We start from the raw sequence: 24310 nt of genomic DNA, 5'->3' as shown, positions 1-24310 counted from the left end.
GGGCAGGAGTGAATCGCCCCGAGCCCCCACCCACGTAAAAGTATTTTTTGTGCGACTCAAACATCCACACCACAGTCACACTCAGTCAAAGAAATTGAAGTATATTAAATTATTACAATCTTAAAGCTCTACACCAGGGAAAATAAAAATAGAAAAAATAAAAATATATATATAAATATTTACAAAAAAAAGCAGAGCCTATACGACACTGTCACGCTTCAAGCTCTAGTTCACTCTCTCACTCAGTCAAGCTCAGCTCTTTGACTGTGCACGCCCACTTCCATTGGGGATTCGGGCTGAATCCCACCCCGCCAGTTTAGGCGGCCGAGCTACGTAGAATTGCGATGAAGAGCAGCGGACCGTTCATCGGTTGTTCGCTTCTTGCGACCAGAGGGAAAAGGTGAAAAACTTTAACAAAATCGTGCAAATGCACCAAATTTTATCCTTGTGATGAGAAAATGGAGATAATGAAATACAAGAAAGTCCATCTTCTGTGATAAAAGTGGTAACTTGACGAGAAATTATCACAAAATCAAGTCAGTTGTTGAGCGGGGCCGAGCCGAGCACCGACACAGTTAATACACGCGCGCCTATGGGAATCGCGAGCTGTCGAAAAACGCCTAAAATTACACTTTTTTTTTATTTCAGCGAAAAAAAAAGCAATAGAAAGTGAAGAACATTACCATCAGACCATATCTCTAGAAAATCTTTACAAGAAATTTCGAAATGACGGAAAAATAGACGCAAATTTGTGAAAAAAAAATCTCGTAATGGGTGGGACAACTCGGCCCGCGGTCCGAGTTGTCCCGTGGTCCGAGTTGTCCCTGATTCGTTTATTCGTCTATTGACTATTGTAAAAATTAGAAATAGATAGACCTACCTATTTAATGTGAGATAAGCTTTGGATATGAAACTTACCAAACGATATGAAGCCAATTTCAATTCCTCTCTGTCTTTCTGGTACTTTATTAATATTATATCGATGATTTTTCTTGATGTCGAAGCAGGCATGGGGCCGATTCGCTGGTTCTCTCTATACGCACAGAGAGGGCGCGTGATATTATTTAATAAACTTGCTTGTTTTGCGTTGTTGACGTCAGATCAGCTGTACTGCTGGTTGCGTTCTAGGCGCTCCGCATTTTTTTCGCTGTTCACCGTTATTTTATGATGTAGCGCCATCAGCGATTATACGTGACATCCAACCTGTTGATTTTTTTGGTACAATTTCCTATTATGCGCCGGCGACTTGAATCTAGACTGTTCGATAGGAAAAATTCGCATTTCGATTGTTGTTTGCGTAATTTCCACCGCAGTATTAAGGATCGGACGGAGTAACTGGCGGAGATTTGGAGGTAAGCGTTTAAAATCCATTTTTATAGATACGTTCGTGCTGATTTTTGAAATTAGATTACATTATAAGATTAAGATGACTAAATTTAGTATATTGTGAAAATTTAGGCGTGTTTCATATTCTCACATTCGTGTGATGAATGAAAACGTCAAAATTCATTATGAAATGACATGCGTTGTGCGAGGTTAGTATACCATACTAACCTCGCATGTTGTGTGAGTGAGCTGAGCCTGGCGCTGGCTGAGCTGGGCTAGCTCATTGTTCGGCCGTGTCTGAGTGATAGGCAGGCCAATTTATTCAGTATTATTAGATTTTTGTCTCGCCTGCATAGCGAGACTATAGGCGCCGCTTTTCCGACGGCGGCGTGGTCAACATTGATTTTATTGAAATCTTAACCAAGGTTAAGTTTTTGAAATGTCATCATAACTTAGTCTTAGAAAGTACATGAACCTAGTTCATGAAACTTGGACACAAGGGTAATCAAGTATTACTGAACATCCTGCCTTAGATTCAGGTCACATGACCAAGGTCAAAGGTCATTTAGGGTCAACAAACTTTGGTAATGTTGGGGGTATTTTGGGAATTGTCATCATAACTTTAAAAGTCTATGGATTTAGTTCATGAAACTTGGACATAAGAGCAGCAATGTATCCCTGAATACCCTGTGTGTGTGTTTCAGGAATATGGCCAAGGTCAAAGGTCATTTAAAGGTCAATGAACTCTGGCCATGTTGAGAGTATGTGTTGAATTGGCATCATAACTTAGTAATGTTTTCTTCTGTAAATAATTATTCATTAATAGCTGTTTTTCAAAGGAAGCACTGCTGCTATATCAAATTGCGTAATGCAGGCGAGACTGCCAGAGGCGTTCCACTTGTTTTATTCTTGAAATGGGATGCAATCCCACGGATTTCGTTGTAGGTCTTACTCTAACCAATCTTGACCATGACCAGTCACCAGGACCATTCTAAATTCTAAATTATACAAGCTTGTCTTTTGATAGACAGGAACAACCGTCGTTTCTGGGGATTTATTTAACAATTTCTGACATTTTACTATCATCCCCATTCACCGACGGTAGTGTGTTAGTGCGAACTAGTCTTGAGGACTCCATGATTAATATTTAGACATATACTTCTTCATCATGGAGTCTTGAACCCCCGGTCATATATGTATAAGAGACTGACCAAAACAAAGATGGATTTCCCTAGGAAATCCATCTTTTAATATAAAATTAACGTAAATTGTGTTGATTTTATTGATTTCTACACCTTCCTACGCGTAATGCTTAGGAAGGTTTAAAAAATGGTCAATAAAAATGTAAGAAAAAGAAGGTTTCTTACCAGACCGATCTCGTGTAGATCCCTCGATCCACATGTACACAACGCAAATACAATCGGGTCGACCCTTGAACCGCTTATGTATGACGTACATCCGGTTAGCGATGCCGTTTTGAAGAACAATTTATAGATAAAAATTATTATTTCACAAATACTAACATTTAATATGTGATTATAAATAATTAGTAGTATTATACTAATGTGTGTTGCTGCCCTCTACGTTCAAGGAGTTGTGCTTTTATCAAGGCTTTCTGATTAAATTTTCGATATCCTGGCCAATCAATGCAAGCGACAAGTTCCGAACGCACGTACATCTACAAGCGCAAAGCAGCGGCACAAATCGCGATATATAGTGACTGGTAAATACGTCTGTAAGGATGGCGACGTCATCCAAGATGGCAACTTACATTGACCGACGAAAGGATCGAAGATAACTGTTTTGATCATCATTTGAAAGGAATTAGCGGTAACTGCGGTCTAAGGTACGATATTTCTGAATTTTATATATTTTTTCGTAAATTTGATGTAATTATTTTTTTATAATGTGACATTTTATGTACAAAAAAATAATCGGAAAATCGGGTTTCCGCCGAATGTTAGATCTAACGTTACTGCTAATACGTTGTCTGTACGTACGGGCCTCCAAGCTCTTCAGTCTATGTGTTGGTGAGTGAGCCAACACAGTTCAGTGGAACAACAAAAATTCAGAGATTGAAGCTTTTGGTCTAGTCTTTTGACTTATCCCTTGCTAACCCAGGGAGCTCCAGCCCGCTTCGCGGGCCGGAGCCCAGGAGTCGTCCGTGTAATACTAGTCAAACATATACTCTTCAAAATGGGGTAGAATGGGGTCGGAATAGCACTTCCCTTCTGCTCATTGCTCCCTGATGCCATTGATCATTGAGTTCCATTATCATATTACTATTTTTTTTTGCCACTCATAGCAATAATATTATTTCCATGCTCCTTCAGGCTCTAATTCAATTTGTTGCTTTTACACTTATTACATGTATTTGTGTCTCCCCCGTTTTTGTTTACTTTTTCGTTTACTCTTTTTCCCTCTATTTTTCTTGTCGTATTAATATTTTTATGGGACTCTCACTGCATATTCTCTGGAGCCTTCAACCAACAAGCTCTGCTTTTACTTTTGGCTCCCTCATATCTACATCTCTCATTTCCTTTCTTTGTCATTATTTTAGAACCAACTACAAGAATACATTATAGTATTTTTTTTTATTGTTATATTAGGTATACAATTCATATTTTACGATATTTATTTATGCTTATCTATGATAATTTGTATTGTATGATATTATTGTTTGTATTGAGTTGTTGATTTTGTTGAAAATGTGAAATGTTGATGTGAATAAATCTTGAACCTTGAACCTTCAAATATAAGGGGAAAAAATGAATTATGCACTTACCTCGATTATATGGATGAAGGTCTATCGTAACACAGCTATCCGGACATCGAGGCACAAGCTGGACCCTCAAAAAAAGGAAAAGTTAGACATCTATGTCACGTTCGTTTTGGTATCGATTGGCCATTTTGTTTTTAATTTTGACAGAAGGAAAACGAACGAGACAGAACTTTTCCTTTTTTTTGAGGGTCCAGTTTGTGCCTCGATGTCAGGATAGCTGTGTCACGATAGGCTTCATCCATATAATCGAGGTAATTGCATAATTTATTTTTTCCCCTTTTATTTGAAGTGTTATTCCAACCCCATTCTACCCCATTTCGGAGAGTATATGTTTGACTAGTATTACACTGACGACTCCTATAAAGCTCCAATTTTAAAAATTGGAGCTTTATTTAGGGAGTAAGAGGGAAAAGTATGATTTCGCTTACTAATTACGCATAAATTAGCATAATCGCTTAATACCAATTTGCATGAAATAAATTACTGTACAGTTTTGTAGATTATGTCCAAGACAAACTGCGTGCCAATTTTCGGCGCGATTGCGCGGCCAATGGCCAAGATCTCAAGGGGGGCCATATGAACTCCCAAACTACCCCGGCATTCAATGTATTGTTCGAACACTCTTTAAAGTTTAGTTAATCTAAACTTGGAGTCTTACTAATGCACTCTCGCATTGTGAATACTTAGAACTACTAGTATTCAATTTTTTGTGTGATTGTACATGTATGACCACTGATATTTTGATGAAAAAAGAGTCACATCAAAGAGGTGTACCCTCATTTGGCTTTTAATTAATAAAAAATAACTTCACAACTCACCATGAGACTTAAAACTTGACATCCCACAGAAAATGTTACCTAACTTCATAATATCTACTGGTTCCTTACGTTACATGATGGTTACTCACGTTACAGTTTTTCTTCATCATTTTTATAAAAATTTGTATTTTTTTAATGATTTTGATAGTCATCACCGTGTCAAAGATTGTTTGAAGGAAGAGAATTTAAAATCCCACCAAACTGTGAAGAATTTTTCTTTCAGAAAACAAAGTCATTTTTTTGGTTACTTACGTTACATCACCTGAGCAGGTTGCAATATTTATTTTTTAATGAGTACTACAAATTTACTTGAAAAGCTGTTGTGTATTTTTAGTAATTTTACTCTTCTAAACTTCAGAAATATATAAAGTGGTATAATAACAAAATGGTAATAAGGCATATTTCATTTTTCACTATTTTTCTTGTATTTTGGTACAGAATGGAAGACACAACTTTTGACCATTTTTTTCCAAAGTATACATATGAAAATAAACTTTATTTTTTGTTCCTGAAACGATCATGTATGAAGGACTTAAAGTATTTAAAAATTCAAGAAAATATTGAATTTGAATTTTTAAACTCATGTCCACCAACCTATGGAATTGCCCTTATGATGTTTATTCTTTTCGAGGTCTTAATTTATTCATATAATCAAGGGTCTTTTGTTCAAATGATCCCATTATTGGTAAACATGTTTGCTTTCATATCATGCAGGTCTGTGTAGTAGGTCACCATGGAGGATAGGGGCACTTTCCGGAGTGGCCCCACCCGGGCAGAAATGCTGCGGATCAAACGACAGATTGAGGACATCAAGAAAAAGTCTCAGCTTGGTGGACGGGATCTACGCAGTGATCTAGAGACCAGCGAAAGGAAGAGAAAAGATAAGGAACTATTTATTGGGTAGGATATTATTTTGCATTTAATAGTGCTATTAGTATGCACTTTGATTTTCTTTCTAAGCCTCCCTTCCACAGTTACCAAAGCTTTCACCAGTAATCCTTGCCAATTTCATTTGTTACCCAACTTGTACCCATCTGCTTTTGTTGCTGCTAATATAACGATCCACTACAACATTCATCCTGTGCATAACTGCTGATCCTAAAATGCATGGGGAAGAACAACACAGAAGAATGCAATTATGACACAATGCAGCTTGATACTGAACTCCAATTAATAATGCTTGAACAGTAAAACCACAACTCGGAACATATTTACCAACATATTCCCTGGTCAGTTTAAAAGGGCCTAATTGTTATGAATATTGACCACACATTCAGAATGTAAGTGGAATTGTGGTCATTTGCTGCTCTGGACAAAGGTTAGGTTCTGGTTTGTTATGTTCTGAAGAGGCACTGAACTCGGAATGGAGGACATCACTCTCTCTAGGTGGCTATCTGAGAGGCCTTCATCGACAACATCATAGACTCACCAACCATTTCTCCTGACATGCCACTAACACTCTTGGATGTGGATTGCTCAGGAACTTGTACTGGAACTTTAGATCCATGCAAAGTTGATGGGATATCTCTGGCATTGACTCCTGTAGATGATGGCGTTTGTGTTGGTGCTCTTGCTGAAATCACCTTTGACATGGCAATCTTGTTCTCGTCACTGGTTCGCGAGTAGTGCTTGATTTCCTGACTTGTGGCCGTAGACAGCCATAATGTCTCTGGAAGCAAACCCAGCATGATCGAGACGAGTGACACTCATGGCACGTAGGGAGTGGTTGGTGTAGATCTGACTAAGTTTTGCTTCTTTGCTGATTATTTTCATCATAACCTCTAACGTGTGTGTAGCGTTTGGTGGATTGTCGTACCACTTCCCAGGCTTGGGTTTCTGCTTCGGACGTTGCCACAGGAACGGGCAATCAGGTTGGAGTTTAGCCTTGTACTCCTTCCAAATTTTGACTGGACACAAGCCATCACCATCGCCTCGGGCATGCATTTCTCCACCCTGGCTCTTAGGGAATCTGATGCATGATTCTTGGTGGCTTTGTCAAGAAGTGTGAAATATTAAGAATCAGAGTTTTCATTATAAAGTATGAGGTCAGTTTTTCTCATGTTCTGCAAATTCTCCATACCACAATTTGCAAACTGCAACATACAAGAGACGAAAGCTCTGCGCTGAAGACCTCTGGGCTCTGATAAGTCCAAATTTGCATTGATTCTATTCGAATCATCATTAATTGGTGGATGACGTTCACCTCCGCTTTGCCAACTGATTTGAGCTTTGCAATTTTTGCTTTAAAAGCACGCATGTTCCTTGTTGAAATGAAGTGCCGTAGTAGTCCAAATCTGATCGATGTCATACTTTTCCCAGAGTAATCATTGCCTCGTTGGGCAGCAATGTAAAATCTTGCCAAAACACCTAACTCTTCATTCGAAAGTTCTTCAAAAGAAACGTTCACCACTCTGCAGAATTCATGAAAAACATCCAAACCAAACTTGATCACTTTCCTGGTATTCGCACTGTCAGTTGAAGCTATGAAATCGTCAATATCTGCCCCTTGTAAGAGGTCAAAACGAATGCTGTGGAGGCTGCCATGTCTGTTTTCATATCCGACACAATATCCAAACCAATACCGGGCCTGGGTTGTACATGTACGTGCTACAGCGCAGCGCGAACAACCGGTTGATTGCGCCTATACTGCGGGCGGTAAGTGAATGAGCACCCTATGTATGTATAAAGGACGGGTCTCACGCTTGTCTTCTGCGGGATCAAATTTTACACAAGTTCACGAACAGGGAGCATGCGCAGTTCAACGTTGAGAGGAAATATCGAGTATGAGCATGCGCAGTTCTGCCCATGAAAGTATATCGAAAAAATATACGGAGCTAGAAGAAAATGGAGCTATTTGCAGCGATGTGCTTTCCTATTGCAATTATACTTTGTCACATGATCACGAATTGACCAATCGTTTATCTCGAATACTCATGAATATTCATAAGAGGGATATAATGATTAATATAATATAAATGGTGCGTAATTAGCTACTAATGTCTTTTTGATTAGTTTTTTTGTTGTTGATACATGTGTATTTGCAACTAATGATTGATGTTTGCTTTGTTCCATTCCATGCTTTGCTGTGGTGCTCCTGTGCTTGATATGGACTGCTGCAGAACAAAGGTTCAAAATGTGTATGTATCTTATCAATCCAATTCAAAATCATATTAAAGGAGTAGTCCACCCAGAGAGACTATGTTATGAATAAAATGAAGTTAAATTGGGCAAGAAAATGGTAAAAATTCTCTGAAATTTAATGCAAAATGAAGAGAAGTCTTGAGTTGTCCATCATTTTGTGATGTTTTTTATGTAAATGGTGAGTTGATGTCTTAAGCCCCATTTGATTAAAGTACCTGAAAATCTTAAACATTTCTTCTTTTTTCTGAATTTCCATATGAAAAACTTCTTGTCATGTATCAAGATAAGAATTTTTCTGCACATTTATTGATTTATTGGGGAGAATAATTGGGTTGAAATTTTGTGTAATGAAATGAGATGTTACATCATTGCTCAATTCATTTGAAAATATATCAACCTTTTCCACAGTTAATTTTACTCTCATATCAAATCATTTCAGGTGTTTACTATCAATTTAATCAGCATGTATGTTTCCTGATTTATTCTAGTTAAATAATTTTAAATATTTGTTTTTTAACAAACTGGTTGTTTGCACTAATTTGAATTATTACCATTTATAAAATCTTATGACTTGCAAATGCATTGTTTTAAAGCTGAATGATACACTCAAGAATATAAAGTTATGTAAAATAGAATTAAATTTTTTATCCAATATTGACTTCTTTGTTTATCTCGAGAGATTTAGGTTATAGATATATTGAGTATTAAACGAAGAAAATAGTTGGGATTTTTTCATAAATATTATATTATTATTTAAGGTTAGCAATCAACTTTTGCAATTTCCCCTTTATTATTTTTTGTAGTGAGCTTGGAGATGACTTTGGAAAGAAAGGAATGCCTTACAACAGGAAATCTGAACCTCATTTTGATGAAGAATTCTTATCTAAGCCTGTTCAACCTCAAAAACAAGTGAGTATAAAGATAATAATATATTGATAATTGACATTTGTATAGCGCCATATACCTAGAACTGATAATTTCCGAGGGGGGCTATCGTTGTTACTCCGGCTCTAAATTGAGCTGCTGTTTCCAGCGCTGTGCATTCAAGGAGTGAATCCTGCCGAGTATGATTTTGAAATATTCAGCATTCTGCTTGTTGAAGTTATGATTAATTTTTTTCTGGAATACCCCTTTAAGGACGTGCCACAGTTAAAATGAAATCCATGTAATTTTCACAAAATTTTGCACAGAGTTACTTTAGCACCTAAATATTCCAAATATGCAAAAATTAACATGGGTTCATTGTGCTTGATTTTTTGCTGTTGAGCTTTGAAGTTTACCCATTTGAAAGGTCTCGAGGAATAAAAAATATTTTTGCATTTTTAGACCCCACAAGATCAGAAAGTTGAGATAATACCTATATTACTCAGCCAAAATCCATCAAAATTTCATCAAATTTTGCTTTATAGTTTAGAACTATATACTGAAGATAAAGAATCCACTCATATTACTATTCATTTGCCCCTTAAAGAGTAGCAGCACCTTCAATTTTGAAAATAAGGTGTGAAAGACCACAAAAACATATATATGTATATTTTCGTAATTTATATAACAAATTTAAGAAGTACAAGAAATGCTGGACTTTATTCAAAACCCCTGTCATTCTCAACAAATTTTGCATGGTTGTAGAGAAAGGTATACTGAAGAGGTTCGAATATTATTTTCAAACTATCAGCACTTTTGTTGGAGCAAATATGCTTTTAAAAAGCAAAAAAAAGTGTCAAAATGAAAGGAAAATTCTATACCATTATCTCATTTAATCAATCTCGAGGTCATATTCGTCATACTTTGCAGCACTGCAGAGTAAAGTATTCTGAAGAGGTAGAGGTTTAAAAAAATTGGTTCATAGATTATTTTCAGCGAAAAACTTCGTTAAATATTACATCAAGATTTGCTGATAGAGTGCTGATGACTGGAAAATAAAATTAGCTGATTACTCACCTGTTCACTTATTGTGACGTCAACGCCCATGGCATAAAGTATGCGCAGATAGGGATGCACACAAACATAACTGGGGAACGTCCTTAAGCCAACAGTATCATATTAAGAAAACAGCAGCATAAAACAAGTCCATTTGTAATATCAGTGTGGTAGAGATTTTTTATTATTCAACATATGTGTATAATATTTATTACTTACCTTTCAATTTTTGTGTTCCATCAGGATCCAGGCACTGTACCAAATTACAACCCACTGAACAAGGGCACCGTTCCACCTACAAAGAGTCAGACTAAACGATACCCATACAGCAAAGAAGAGACGATCACTGTAGAAGGTGGGTTTTCAACTCTTTGACTTTGTCTTTGTAAAAGAAGGGAGATCTACTCAGATAATGCAAAAATATCACCCTTGTTTAATCCATATCAAATATGTTCAATTTTTATCAGAAAAGGGGAGCGTTTCATTAACATTTATATCTGACAAGTTGTCAGATCTGACAACTTACCTTGATTTTGATTGGCTGAGATGTACAGTTACTATGGTAACTGTCAGATAAAATAGGACTTGTCGGGTAAAATATTCCGACAAGTGCTTTCATGAAACGCTCCCCAGGAGTTTATCAAATATTTGTAGCCAAGGCAAGTGTGGATCTAACTGGATTAGATACAATTATTTTGAGAGGCCGACTATTGTGCAAGAACTATTTGGCTCCTAAAATGGTGTTGTGTTGTGGCCATACCCACCACTGGTTTAAGGAGTAGAACGTGAAGCAAGAAGTAAGTTTACCAATGAGATGAATAAAAGGTGAATATTAAAGTTGGCAGCCCTCGCTCCCACCAGTAATAAGTAGGCTGATTCACAGCCATAGTCACAGATTCAATGTATAATTTCTGTTCTAAAATACCCACATCGTTGAATTTGATCAATCACGTTAATAGCAATAACCTTTCTGCATTTTATTTTCCTTGTATCTTCCTTTCCTTTACTTGCAGAGATGAGGAAGCCTCATATTCAGACCGTAGGTGTGTTGCCTGTAAGGAGTACAGGAGATGTGGCTACCTTGAATGTCATGATGCAGGGCAGACCTGTACTCTCCATTCAAGACACAGAAATTGCAGCTATACAAGAGGTAATGTGTTCTGTTTCTTTTTCTATTTCTATGAAAGTAACTCTCGTAGGAACTCGGCAAAGCAGCATTCTGCTGCACAATCGCCAAGCTGGTTTGCAACCAATTACAAAGGAAGCGTTTTTACATCTAAGTTAATCAGTCATAGTGGCTGACCTTATAGGCAACAAAACATACTCCTTGCTTTTTTTGGTTAAAGTGGAGATAATGGCTGATCTGGGATTCGAACTCCCAACCTCACAATTTTGAGTCCAATGCTCTAACCACTAAACCATACAGCCAGTGGGCAGCCAATGTTATGTCCAAGGATTACATTGCTACTATAGACAGGGAAGCCAAACTGAAAGCCCAATCTCAAACCTTTAATCAGAACACTTGCCATCAGAACCCTAAAGCACCTTGCAAAAAAGTTTTAGTTGGAAGGAAGAGAGCTGGGGTGTTAGAATGTTTCTTGCTGAGAAATGCTTTACAGCAAGCTTTGTATGTTTTTGATGATTCGTGAAATGGAATTGACCTTCAAATATTAATATTGTAGCATGCACACATTCAATCAAAATGCTGACCAGAAAATAACATTAGGCTATTAAGTCATATTATTACAGAGCTGCTAACTAGTACTGATTTTCAGTAATCAGTAATGGAAAATGAGAATACTGATGGTTTGGTGCTAAATACTGATTTCTAAAGTTTCAGTTTTATGTTTGTCCAATGGTATTTCTTTGAAAATACGGATTTTTCAGCTCTTGTAATACTGTAAAGATCTTGTTCAGGTTGACAGCTCTAATTATTGCTCTCCTTTTTCATTAATATATAAAGTTCTACTATTCCATTAACAAGTTAAGTTTATAGCTTGAAATACATTTGACACATCTTTTCTATACCCAGGAAAATGCATTTTTAACTACCACGCCAGCCGCATCCCGAGCTCAGTCCCGAGCGAGTCCCCACAGAAAGACACCCGACGGTGATTCCCAGTTTGTGGCTGGTGACTTACCCCTCAAACCGAAGACCCCTCCCAAGAAACCAGCAATCCTGAGCTCTACGGGGGCCATTGCTCCGGTACCGTACAAGGAGAGAGTCAAACCTACCCCAAAACCAAGGGTTGAAAACCCACCAAGCCCCGTTCCGCTGAAGAAACGCAGGGCTAAGAAACAGGGTGAGTTATCTTCATGTAGTTGTGCATGTCATGTGGTAATTAGTCTTTAGAATCTAGTGTTCACTTTTGGGCATTTCCACGAATTATGAACATCCCGTCCCCTGTGTGATTTTTTTTTTCTCTGCTTTGTGCTCTATTTGAAAAGGTGAAATGCTCTCGCACCATCATAGCTTGAGAAGTTTAAGAAGTGAAGTAAAAATGGGGTTCAGATAAACCAAATTGTAGATTATTTCATGGAATTGCCCTTTTTCTTTTGACAACAATATTGTTATGATCATCACTATAGCGACAACTTTTATAAACTTTTGTACATTTGAAAGGGTTTATGATGGAAGATATAGTTTTGCACCTGTAACTATAATAGAGGTATTTCAACTTACAAATGACTTTTCTTTTCTCACTTTTCCAATTTATGAAAGATGTAGGATGCACTCATATTCTTGTTTGACATCTGTATTGTAAAATAATGGGTTATTGTTCTACATGTTTCTGTGTCTTTTTATCATTCTTTCACTTCCAGACAAAGATTCCTTATCAATCCCCAAATCTGCCAAGTCCAGCAGATCCTTAAAGAGCGAGAAGAGCAGTCACGCACCTTACCAAGCCAGCGGCAAGGCTAGCATGGTGTCCTTTCATTCTGTGCGCTCCTCCCGACAGCGGGACTCTGACGATGAGAGCCAGTGCAGCAGTGACGACAGCTCCGTGGACGGTCCTTCGCGAAACACCGGACTTTCCCGTCAGACTGGGACATCCCGCCAGACGGGTACTTCTTACACCAGTGGGAAGTCCAGGACAACCTCCGCAGCCTCGACAGGCTCGCAGAAGTCATCCAGTGAGCTCCTGCAGGAAGCCCAAGAGATCGCCAGTATGGACAATCTCTTGGGACAAAAGTAAGCATGGCACTCATTTTAGTGCGGCATAATTGGGTTTTATCAGAGAGATGGGATTGTTTCATGAAGTTTGTCATTGAATTTCACTGTCAGATGTTTTTGAGCTACTGCAAATCCTTGCAGCTGATTCCCTGATAGCAAATTAGTCAGTGACAATCATTGAAAATTGTTTGTGAAATGCCCCACCCCCTCTCTGTTCAGGGACTGATTTCGACCTGTGGCGGAATATTGAATCAGTTCAATAGTATTACCAAAAGCTTGCAGTCATACCTAGTTCATAAATCTTGCTCACTGTAAAATTCAGAATTTCTCACAATGATATCATAAATGAAAATCACTTTGTTGTGTCTTTTGAATAAACTTGAACCTGAAAGCTGAATTGAATCATCTAGGATAGTTGATGTATATCTCTATGGACTGTTCAAAGTTTAGTAAGGCCCCCATAACAGATGGATAAAATATTGGTCTCTCAGCTTTAAAAAAAAAAGTTAATATATTTTGGTATTCTATGAAAGTTCTTGAATCTATTTTTTCTTGTCCATGTGGCAGATACTTCTTGTGTATCATAGAGACACGCATGAGAATGAGACACATAAATGGAGATTTAGCAATGGTCAGACACAAGCATACCCTGTACATGATATGGATAATGTTCTCCTGTGCCATTCACCAGTTTTTATACGCGCGTCCTAGATGGGACGTAGTATGGTATCACGCTCAGTGTCCGTCCGTTAACTTTTCTTTCTAAACGCGATAACTTCAGTTTGATTTAACCTAGGCTCATATAATTTGGTGTGTATGATACTAGCATGGATCCTTGGAAGTCTATTGATTTTGAGGTCAAAGGTCAAGGTCACAGTGACATATTTTCATCTTACCCTTCTGCAGTCCTTGTAAACGAGATAACTTCAGTTTTACTTAATTTAGACTCATATAATGTGGTGTATATGTAACTAGCATGTATCCCAGGAAGCCTAGTGATTTTGAGGTCAAAATGTCAAAATTCAAGGTCACAGTGACATATTTTCATCTTACCATTCTGCAGTCCTTGTAAACGCATTAACTTCAGTTTAAATTAAACTAGGCTCATATAATTAGGTGTGTATGATACTAGCATGGATCCCAGGAAACCTATTGATTAAAAGGTCAAAGGTCTAGGTCACACTGATATGTTTTCATCTTACCCTTCTGAAGTCCTTGTAAACGCGATAACTTTAGTTTAGTAATGTAACCTAGGCTCATATAATTTGGTTTGTATGATACTAGCATGGATCCCAGAAAGCCTATTGATTTTGAGGTCAAAGGTCAAGATCACAGTGACATATTTTCATCTTACCCTTCTGCAGTCCTTGTAAACGAGATAACTTCAGTTTTACTTAATTTAGACTCATATAATGTGGTGTATATGTAACTAGCATGTATCCCAGGAAGCCTAGTGATTTTGAGGTCAAAATGTCAAAATTCAAGGTCACAGTGACATATTTTCATCTTACCATTCTGCAGTCCTTGTAAACGCATTAACTTCAGTTTAAATTAAACTAGGCTCATATAATTAGGTGTGTATGATACTAGCATGGATCCCAGGAAACCTATTGATTAAAAGGTCAAAGGTCTAGGTCACACTGATATGTTTTCATCTTACCCTTCTGAAGTCCTTGTAAACGCGATAACTTTAGTTTAGTAATGTAACCTAGGCTCATATAATTTGGTTTGTATGATACTAGCATGGATCCCAGAAAGCCTATTGATTTTGAGGTCAAAGGTCAAGATCACAGTGACATGTTTTCATCTTACCCTTCTGAAGTCCTTGTTAACGTGATAACTTTAGTTTAACTTAACCTAGGCTCACATAATTTGGTGTGTATGATTCTAGCAATTCTATTGATTTTGAGGTCAAAAGGTCGAAGTTCAAGGTCACAGTGAAATATTTTCATCTTACCCTTCGCAGTCCTTGTAAACGCGTTAACTTCAGTTTAACTTAACCTAGGCTCATATAATTTAATGTGTATGATACCAACATGAATCCCAGGAAGCCTATTGATTAAAAGGTCAAGGTCACAGTGACATATTTTCATCTTACCCTTCTGCAGTCCTTGTAAACGCGTTAACTTCAGTTTAAATTAACCTAGGCTCATATAATTTGGTGTGTATGATACTAGCATAGATCCTAGCAATCTATTGATTTTGAGGTCAAAAGGTCAAAGTTCAAGGTCACAGTGACATATTTTCATCTTACCCTTATGCAGTCCTTGTAAACGTCTTAACTTCAGTTTAACCCTAATTCTCCCGGGAGGGGGGCCACCCTTGACAATTTTCGCGATATATCTGCTGCGCAAAATATTTTGACCTCGCCGCTCACAGACTTTTTACTTTCAAGTCTCGCGCAAATTTTGAGACCAAATTTGTGACGCCTGGGTACGCAGTTACGACATTACGCAACATTATATAAGTGCATGTCAGACCCAAAATTGCTCATAAACGTGATTTCTTGTACAAATCCAATGCAAGTTGTGTATTTAGCCAAAATTCATAAATGTATCATTATTTCTACTTTTACTGATTAAACGTAATTAATTTTGCCTTGTTGATGATCAGAATTAAGTCTGGAACAATTTCCATCGAAAAAACAATAAAAAAACAAAAAGTGAAAAAACAGAGAAATACATAAGAAATTAAAAAAAACAATAAAATACATAAGAAATCGGTCTTGGTACCATAATTTTTTTCATTCACAATTGTTAGGAATGCTATAAAGAATATTTTCACCAAAAAATAGCATTCTAGGAGCTTTATTTAGTGAATCAGAGCAAAAAGTATGATTTCATGAATAAATTAGCATAATTAATTCATATAAAAAAAAAATATATGAATTCAGTGAAATTTACCAATGCAACTGCGTAGATTACGTCATTCTCTACCATCATGCAAATTTTTGTTGTGATCGCGCAATCCGCGGCTGAGATCTTAAGGGGGGGCCATAATGGCCCCTCCCCCCGGAATGACAAGAATCAAAATACCCGGGAGATTTAGGGTTAACTTAACCTAGGCTCATATAATTTGGTGTGTATGATACTAGCATGGATCCCAGAAAGCCTATTGATTTTGAGGTCAAAGGTCAAGGTCACACTGACATGTTTTCATCTTACCCTTCTGAAGTCCTTGTAAACATGATGACTTTAGTTTAGTAACGTAACCTAGGGTCATATATTTGGTGTGTGTGATACTAGCATGGATCCCAGGAAGCCTGATTTTGAGGTCAAAAGGTCAAAGATCAAGATCACAGTGACATGTTTTCATCTTACCCTTCTGAAGTCCTTGTTAACGCGATAACTTTAGTTGAACTTACCTAGGCTCATATAATTTGGTGTGTATGATACTAGCATAGATCCTAGCAATTCTATTGATTTTGAGGTCAGAAGGTCAAAGGTGAAGTCACCATCTTCCACTTTTCTTGCTTGACCAATAGCTCCATTTTCCGCGTTACAGACAGGCGTATTATGTGCTCGCCTTAGCAACACTCTTGTTAAAATTAGGGTCAGTCTGCAATTGTTTTTATTTGGAGGGAGGGGGATCATATTTGAATAAAAAAATATAAGTAGGCACATTTTACTTAAGAGTTGGTTGGGCTTTGGTAAACAATTTAGGGTCTGTCCACAAATTTGTCTTTGGGGAGGGATTGAATTTGAATGAAAGAATAAAAGTGGGCACATTTTTTTATAGCCTTGATTGAGATTGGGTAAATAATATTTCCCCCTTTTTTTTAAATCTGGCACAGGCGGAGGCGGCAGAGTAAATCAACCCGAAGCCAAGGGAGTGTTGCTACCTCGATTCATGTCGAGAAGGCAGAGGATGAACCTCCACAAGAGAGATCTGTTGATGACATCATAGCTTCACTCAAGGCCCAGCGAGAACAAGGGTAGGTTATCATAGACAGGGGTATAGTCTGCAAGCACAAACTCATATTTGACACTTTAACCAATTATACCATGTCTAGATTGAAGACTAGATGGCACACTCTCTGTGTCAAACAGCCACCCTACTTAGTGAATCTAGTCTCACTAGTTCAGACTCTGCATTACATACTTTGCGAATTGCGAAAACCAAAGGTCTGTGCCTGCAGACTATCAGGATGTGAGAGTTCAACATTTTTGCTGATTTCAGCTTTTTATTATAATATCATTTTCAGCCATTTTTGTCTCGCCTGCATAGCAGAGCGAGACTACATGTATAGGCGCCGCTTTTCCGACGGCGGCGGCGTCAACATCAAATCTTAACCTAAGGTTAACTTTTTGAAATGACATCATAACTTAGAAATTATATGGACCTAGTTCATGAAACTTGGACATAAGGTTGATCAAGTATTACTGAACATTCTGCTTGAGTTTCAGGTCACATGACCAAGGTCAAAGGTCATTTAGGGTCAATGAACTTAGACCATGTTGGGAAAATTATTTTCAAAATCTTAACAGAAGGTTAAGTTTTTGAAATGACATAACTTAGAAAGTATATGGACCTAGTTCATGAAACTTGGGCATAAGGTTAATCAAGTATTAGTAAACATCCTGCTCGAGTTTCAGGTCACGTGGCCAAGGTCAAAGGTCATTTAGGGTCAATGAACTTTGGTCAAGTTGGGGGTATTTGTTGAATTACTATCATAACTTTGAAAATTTATGGATCTAGTCCATGAAACTTGGACATAAGGTTAATCAAGTATTAGTGAACATCCTGGTCGAGTTTCAGATCACATGACCAAGGTCAAAGGTCATTTAGGGTCAATGAACTTTGGCCAAGTTGGGGGTATTTGTTGAATTACCATCATAACTTTGAAAATTTATGGATTTAGTTCATGAAACTTGGACATTAGGTTAATCAAGTACCACTGAATATCCTGTGCGAGTTTCAGGTCACATGACCATGGTCAATGGTCATTTAAGGTCAATGAACTTTGGCCGTGTTGGGGGTATATGTTAAATTACCATCCTAGCTCTGAAAGTTTATGGATCTAGTTCATAAAACTTGGACATAAGAGTAATCAAGTATCACTGAACATCCTGTACGAGTTTCAGGTCACATGACCATGGTCAAAGGTCATTAAAGGTCAATGAACTTTGGCCGTGTTGGGGGTATTTGTTGAATTACCATCCTAACTGTGAAAGTTTATGGATCTAGTTCATAAAACTTGGGATATAAGAGTAATCAAGCATCACTGAACATCCCCTGTGAGTTTCAGGTCACAAAACCAAGTCAAAGGTCAGTTAAGGTCAATAAACTTAGGCCATGTTGGGGTAATTGTTGAAGTGCCATCATAACTTTGAAAGTTTATGGATAGAGTGAATGAAATGTGGACATGGGTGTAGTTGACAGTCTTAAGTCTCCGTTCAAATGTCATTTATGGTCAATGAACGTGGTATTATGTCATTATATGAATGATGTTTTTGTGAATGATTATTTTATAGTAGTTTTCAAAGTTAATGAACTTTGGTCAAGTTGGGGGTATTTGTTGAATTACTATCATAACTTTGAAAATTTATGGATCTAGTCCATGAAACTTAGACATAAGGTTAATCAAGTATTAGTGGAAATCCTGGTCGAGTTTCAGATCACATGACCAAGGTCAAAGGTCATTTAGGGTCAATGAACTTTGGCCAAGTTGGGGGTATTTGTTGAATTACCATCATAACTTTGAAAATTTATGGATTTAGTTCATGAAACTTGGACATTAGGTTAATCAAGTACCACTGAATATCCTGTGCGAGTTTCAGGTCACATGACCATGGTCAATGGTCATTTAAGGTCAATGAACTTTGGCCTTGTTGGGGGTATATGTTAAATTACCATCCTAGCTCTGAAAGTTTATGGATCTAGTTCATAAAACTTGGACATAAGAGTAATCAAGTATCACTGAACATCCTGTACGAGTTTCAGGTCACATGACCATGGTCAAAGGTCATTAAAGGTCAATGAACTTTGGCCGTGTTGGGGGTATTTGTTGAATTACCATCCTAACTGTGAAAGTTTATGGATCTAGTTCATAAAACTTGGACATAAGAGTAATCAAGTATCACTGAACATCCCCTGTGAGTTTCAGGTCACAAAACCAAGTCAAAGGTCAGTTAAGGTCAATAAACTTAGGCCATGTTGGGGTAATTGTTGAAGTGCCATCATAACTTTGAAAGTTTATGGATAGAGTGAATGAAATGTGGACATGGGTGTAGTTGACAGTCTTAAGTCTCCGTTCAAATGTCATTTATGGTCAATGAACGTGGTATTATGTCATTATATGAATGATGTTTTTGTGAATGATTATTTTATAGTAGTTTTCAAAGTTAGCACTGCTGCTGTATTAAATTGCGTAATGCAGGCGAGACTGCCAGAGGCGTTCCACTTGTTAATTTTTTGTGTACTTTGTACAAAAATATAGGAGCTTTTGCAATATCAGCTATTTTCATTTGTGGCCACTCTCACCTCTGCGTAGAAGAGGTGTATGGTTGAACAACGGCGAACAGCTAACACAGAAAAACAGAGTGTTACTTTTATTTCGACCTATCTTGCTTTAGCTGGCATCACCTTGTTCTTCAGCTTGCAATTCTTTATGATCTGCTATGTAGCAGTGCGATAGCTACCAAATATTTATGTGCGCATTGAGCTGCATCAGGCTGCGTCTTGCTGCCTCCCCCCCCCCCCCCCCACACAGCCAAAAGCAGCTAAATATGTAAAGTTGTGACTTTCGAGGTGTTATTCCAATAAAAGTTGAATATTATTGCTAAACCTTCCTTTTTCCTGTTCCACAGATCAGTCAAGTCCGAAGCAGACATCAAGATTCAGGAGATCATGAACAGGGTGATGTCCAGGACGGCGGAGGTCCTGGGGTCAAAGAACGATGGAGTGACAGAAGATAGGAAACCAGACTTGGAAGAGGAGGAAGAAGAAGAGGAGATTGCAGGCCAAGATCAAGGTAAGGGCTAGATAAAGGATTTATATTCTCTTGGTCTGCTAGTTTTCCTTTCAGATAGCCTTATACCACATAGGCTCAACCTGCTTGCCTAGGTCTCCTGTCCATTTGGTCTAGCAGACACTTAGGCCCCTATTCTGAAGTTAGGTTTAACTTAGACCATGGTCTAACTCTGTGCTAAAATTATGGGAAGCCAAAAGTGTCAAATTTTTTTATTAAGTTGTATGTTTCTTATATTTACTGTGCTCTTTCCTGATTCTTCAATGGTGAAGACAATCATCTATTTATGCTTCCTAGACAATTATGAATGATTTAAGAACCAAATGAGCTGAAATATGACATCTCTACTGTAAGTGATTTATGTAACAATTGGCTATCCATACTTAAACCTGAGTTTAAGTTAAACCCAACTTCAGAATACGGGCCTTAGTCTAATATCCACCTACTCTAGATCTCTTTTTAGTCTATTGCCTAGTTCTAATTTCCACTTAAACTGCATATCATTTTTTTATAATTTGTCTAATAAATATTTGGTTCATAAACAGTGTATCTAACCATACATGTATAGACCAAGTAGCTTCAGACCAAGTGGATATTATAGAAAATGGGTATTGCCTTACTAGAAATTAGACTTGATGGTAAATGTGCTAAATGTCATTTAGGCCAAATGGTTAGGAGATGAACTAGCTGTAATAAATAATATACAAGTAGGATTTGTATAGCGCAGGTATCCACCTTGCTAGGTGCTCAAGGCGCTCCTATATTACCCTGGCTGAGCTAGTCTACCGGTTCCGGTGCATACATTGAGGAATTACTTCCTGCCAGTACCCATTTACCTCACCTGGGTTGAGTGCAGCACAATGTGGGTAAATTTCTTGCTGAAGGAAAACACGCCATGGCTGGGAATCGAACCGAAGTCCTTCAGATTGAAAGACGACAGTCTTTACCACTAGACCATGACGCCCCCACATGTCAGGTGTAGCCAAACTAGGTATAGACCATGTGGGATGAGGCCAAACAGGAAATAGACACAGGTGATTTGATGATTTCAAAATTGTGCCAATACGTGGTATCACATGGAACAGCAAATGAAGAATTATATTTGGTTCTTCATTTGACTGTACACAACACCCTGCTTTGTAGATAGTCAGTAGCCCTTTGATTTATCCCTCTCCATTCTTGATCTTTCAACACAAGATGTGCCAGAGCTGAACATAGAAGAATCAAGTGAGGTGGCCCAGGATTCCGTGGACACAGATAGAACCCAGGACACCGACATGCTTCAGGTAAGGTGAAAGATGCAGAGCGGTGAAGGATTTATTTTAGAACAACTGCCATTAGACCAGGGCCCGTCTTACAAAGAGTTGCAATTGATCCGATCAATCGCAACTATGGAAAGCCAGCAAAGTCAAAGTATAAAATGCATGTTTGCTCAAAAATGTTTCTAGATATGAATGTATATCCATAAATTCATTGATTTCTTGACAATTTGGTGTGTTCTCCTTTGTTTACAAAGAACATTTTGCAAATTTCCTGTCGAAAAAATTATGACACTGACGGATTTCCATAGATTTATGGTTGATTGGATCAATCGTAACTCTTGGTAAGACGGGGCCCATATCTTAGTGACTGACAGGGATGGAGTCGGGTGCGGGAGTTCCGAGTCACGAGACCACTGGATAAACCTTTCACCCATAGACTTTGTACACGTGACTCGGCTCTGATGCCAAGGCCGGTCAATTTGGCCTCGAGGCCAGCCTTGACTACATCTCTGGTGACTGACTATTAAGTTGATTTGTAAACTTGATTTATTGCATGTAATGAGTAGTCTAATCAGTCGTAAAAATTTAGCCCTATGATCAAACGCTAAGCTCTTGTGTTATGGGGGCCCAGTTCTGTGTTATTAGCGCTTTGCCCCATTTCATTGACCTGTAATCAACAACAGGCCATAAGGTACTGGTATCATTTTTTGATTGGCTGAGGTCAAACTCCCCTGTTTCATTAATCTTGTAATCGACAACACGTCATAAGCTACCGTTATAAATTACTGAAATCATTGTTTGTGATTGACTGAGATCAAACCTCCATAAAATTGAAGCATCTGTAATCAATACTAAATTCATGGCTTACCTATAGTTGTACCAAGGTGACATTTTTTTGAGGGAGAAATTCCTTCATGATTTACGATTGCAAAGTTGGTTTCCTTGCCTAGGCCCAAGTGGTATGTTGATAGTCTCGATATATACACCTTTTTATGAAACAATCTCAAATATATTCATTTTGAGTAAAAAAGATTTAGATTGCCATGTGATTTTTGAGAATGGGAATGCTTTGGAGCATCCGATAATTCATTTGTTCCCAGACAAAATGTTGTGGTATGAACATTGTAATTAATGGCAGAAAATTGATTTTTTTTTTTCATATTCCTGGGGAGCATATGTTTTAATATTCATAGTTTAAACCAACTTAGATGGTATTTGGTTTCATATTTGGTTATCTAGAAACAAGCGTCAGTGGAAATTGTGTCTTATATACGAATATAACCTGATAAAATCTGTTGAAACTATACTTGATGACCTTTGATAACACACAGGGTAACGCAAAAACCAGCAGAAGACCAAGTTTCGATAACAGCAACGGAAAGAAAGGGCGCAGACTGTCAGCGAAGGGTGCTGGGAGTCAACACCCAAGTAAGGTCGAGGTCACAGATGGAGTGTCGGAGGAGGGCATGGATGTAGAAGAGAAACCGTCAGTATGGTTCCAGGAGGTGATCCTAGACGATTATCAGGAGCAGGATGAGATTGACCTGGAGAAGGCTTGGCAGGTTGGTGCTCATTCACTTCTTCCTTTGACATCAAGTGTAATCCTTACCATTCGAAACCATAACTTGATATCCTGAATTCTCAGATGTGATCTGCCTTAATCCCTCTGAATTTTTTTTTTTTTTTGGTATGCACACTGAATTTTATCCAATTGCTAGTACTTAAATTGTGGTAGAATTGTAGATGAGAATACGGCAATGTTGCTGCTTCTCTTTTTAAAATCTGCATCAGCTTTAGAGATTGAACCTGGTCTTTTGTTGGATATCTTTTGTGTTTCAATGTATAACTGATTCCACTGAAAGAAATTGGGGTCCATGCTTCATGTCGACATGGTTCATAAGTGTTGGGGAAGATGGAAATTATAATTTTCTCTTCAAAAGAATTAGAAATCATTTATTCAAGATGTGCTTTGAAATGATTTTTAATTTATTTGAGTAATTAACTCAATTATCAAATTTTTCCTTCACCATTTGAATTGATGAGTCATAAATATAAATGCTCTGCAATTCCATTGAATAATAAACCATTTTGCCCATCCAGCCCCCATTTTCAAACCTTTCCTACTATATTTCATGAGCTTCTCAAGCTATGATAGTTTGAGAACATTAAAATCTTTCACATGAACCAGAATACAGGGTAATATTTCATAAAGATATGTTATAGTAACAAGTGCACAATTTCTATTAAAAAAGTCACCATCAGCCAATCAGATAGCTTTTCACTGTTATTGCAAATTTGTTATTTTAACAAATTTTATGAAACAGGGTCCAGATCTAGACAAATCAATTTGATCTTTACCCCTGTCTCTTCTGTAGGAGCTGATCGCACCTTTAGACATCACCCATGCTGATGTCGTCAACGTAGAGGGAGAGAAGATTGAAATTCAGGAGAGAGGAGTCTTTGACGTCTCCAACAGGGGTGGTACTCCCACAAAGCCTGTTGTTGGATCATCAGTGTCCTTCTTGTCTATGTGGGCTCCTCAAGAAGAGAGGCAAAAGGACGTAAGTAATATCTTTGTGCGAATGTTGGAAGTCAGAGGTGGGAAGATGTTTTAGTGATTGTGTTTGTGTTTTAGCTGTATTAACAGAAGTCTGAGACACTTCTCTGTAGCTTTGTGTGGGATCCCTCTCATGAAAATAAACTTTGAAAGAAAAATGCAACCATGCAACAATTTGGTTGCCAATGTAGAAAATAAAAGATGATCAAAAAAGCCTTCGATTAAATCAATGTTGTATTGTTTTTATACAAGAAAGATCAAAGCCTACAGATAGCCAGCTGCAACAGAGCATCCTTCATTTCCGTAACATTCTTTCAGACATGGCCTTGACACGTTTGTTATCAACCTTAAGAACAAAA

The 24310-nt window shown here is 37.8% G+C and overlaps 1 protein-coding gene across 1 annotated transcript in view; it reads left to right on the top strand.

Moving 5' to 3' along the window:
- Positions 1-5642: 5642 nt before the first annotated feature.
- Positions 5643-24310, top strand: part of LOC129261138 (uncharacterized) — a 58131-nt gene continuing 39463 nt past the window's right edge. The window contains exons 1-12 of the mRNA XM_054899191.2: positions 5643-5826; positions 8046-8063; positions 8871-8976; positions 10231-10342; positions 11001-11137; positions 12020-12290; positions 12811-13180; positions 16956-17096; positions 19972-20135; positions 21330-21418; positions 22726-22956; positions 23770-23955. Coding sequence (XP_054755166.2) covers positions 5660-5826; positions 8046-8063; positions 8871-8976; positions 10231-10342; positions 11001-11137; positions 12020-12290; positions 12811-13180; positions 16956-17096; positions 19972-20135; positions 21330-21418; positions 22726-22956; positions 23770-23955 — 1992 coding nt within the window. The 5' untranslated portion in view covers positions 5643-5659. The remainder of the gene's footprint in view (positions 5827-8045; positions 8064-8870; positions 8977-10230; positions 10343-11000; positions 11138-12019; positions 12291-12810; positions 13181-16955; positions 17097-19971; positions 20136-21329; positions 21419-22725; positions 22957-23769; positions 23956-24310) is intronic.

Source organism: Lytechinus pictus, chromosome 5, assembly GCF_037042905.1.
Source record: "Lytechinus pictus isolate F3 Inbred chromosome 5, Lp3.0, whole genome shotgun sequence".
NCBI lineage: Eukaryota > Metazoa > Echinodermata > Echinoidea > Temnopleuroida > Toxopneustidae > Lytechinus > Lytechinus pictus.
Note: the sequence above shows the minus strand (reverse complement) of the source record. Positions and strands in the feature narration are given on the sequence as shown.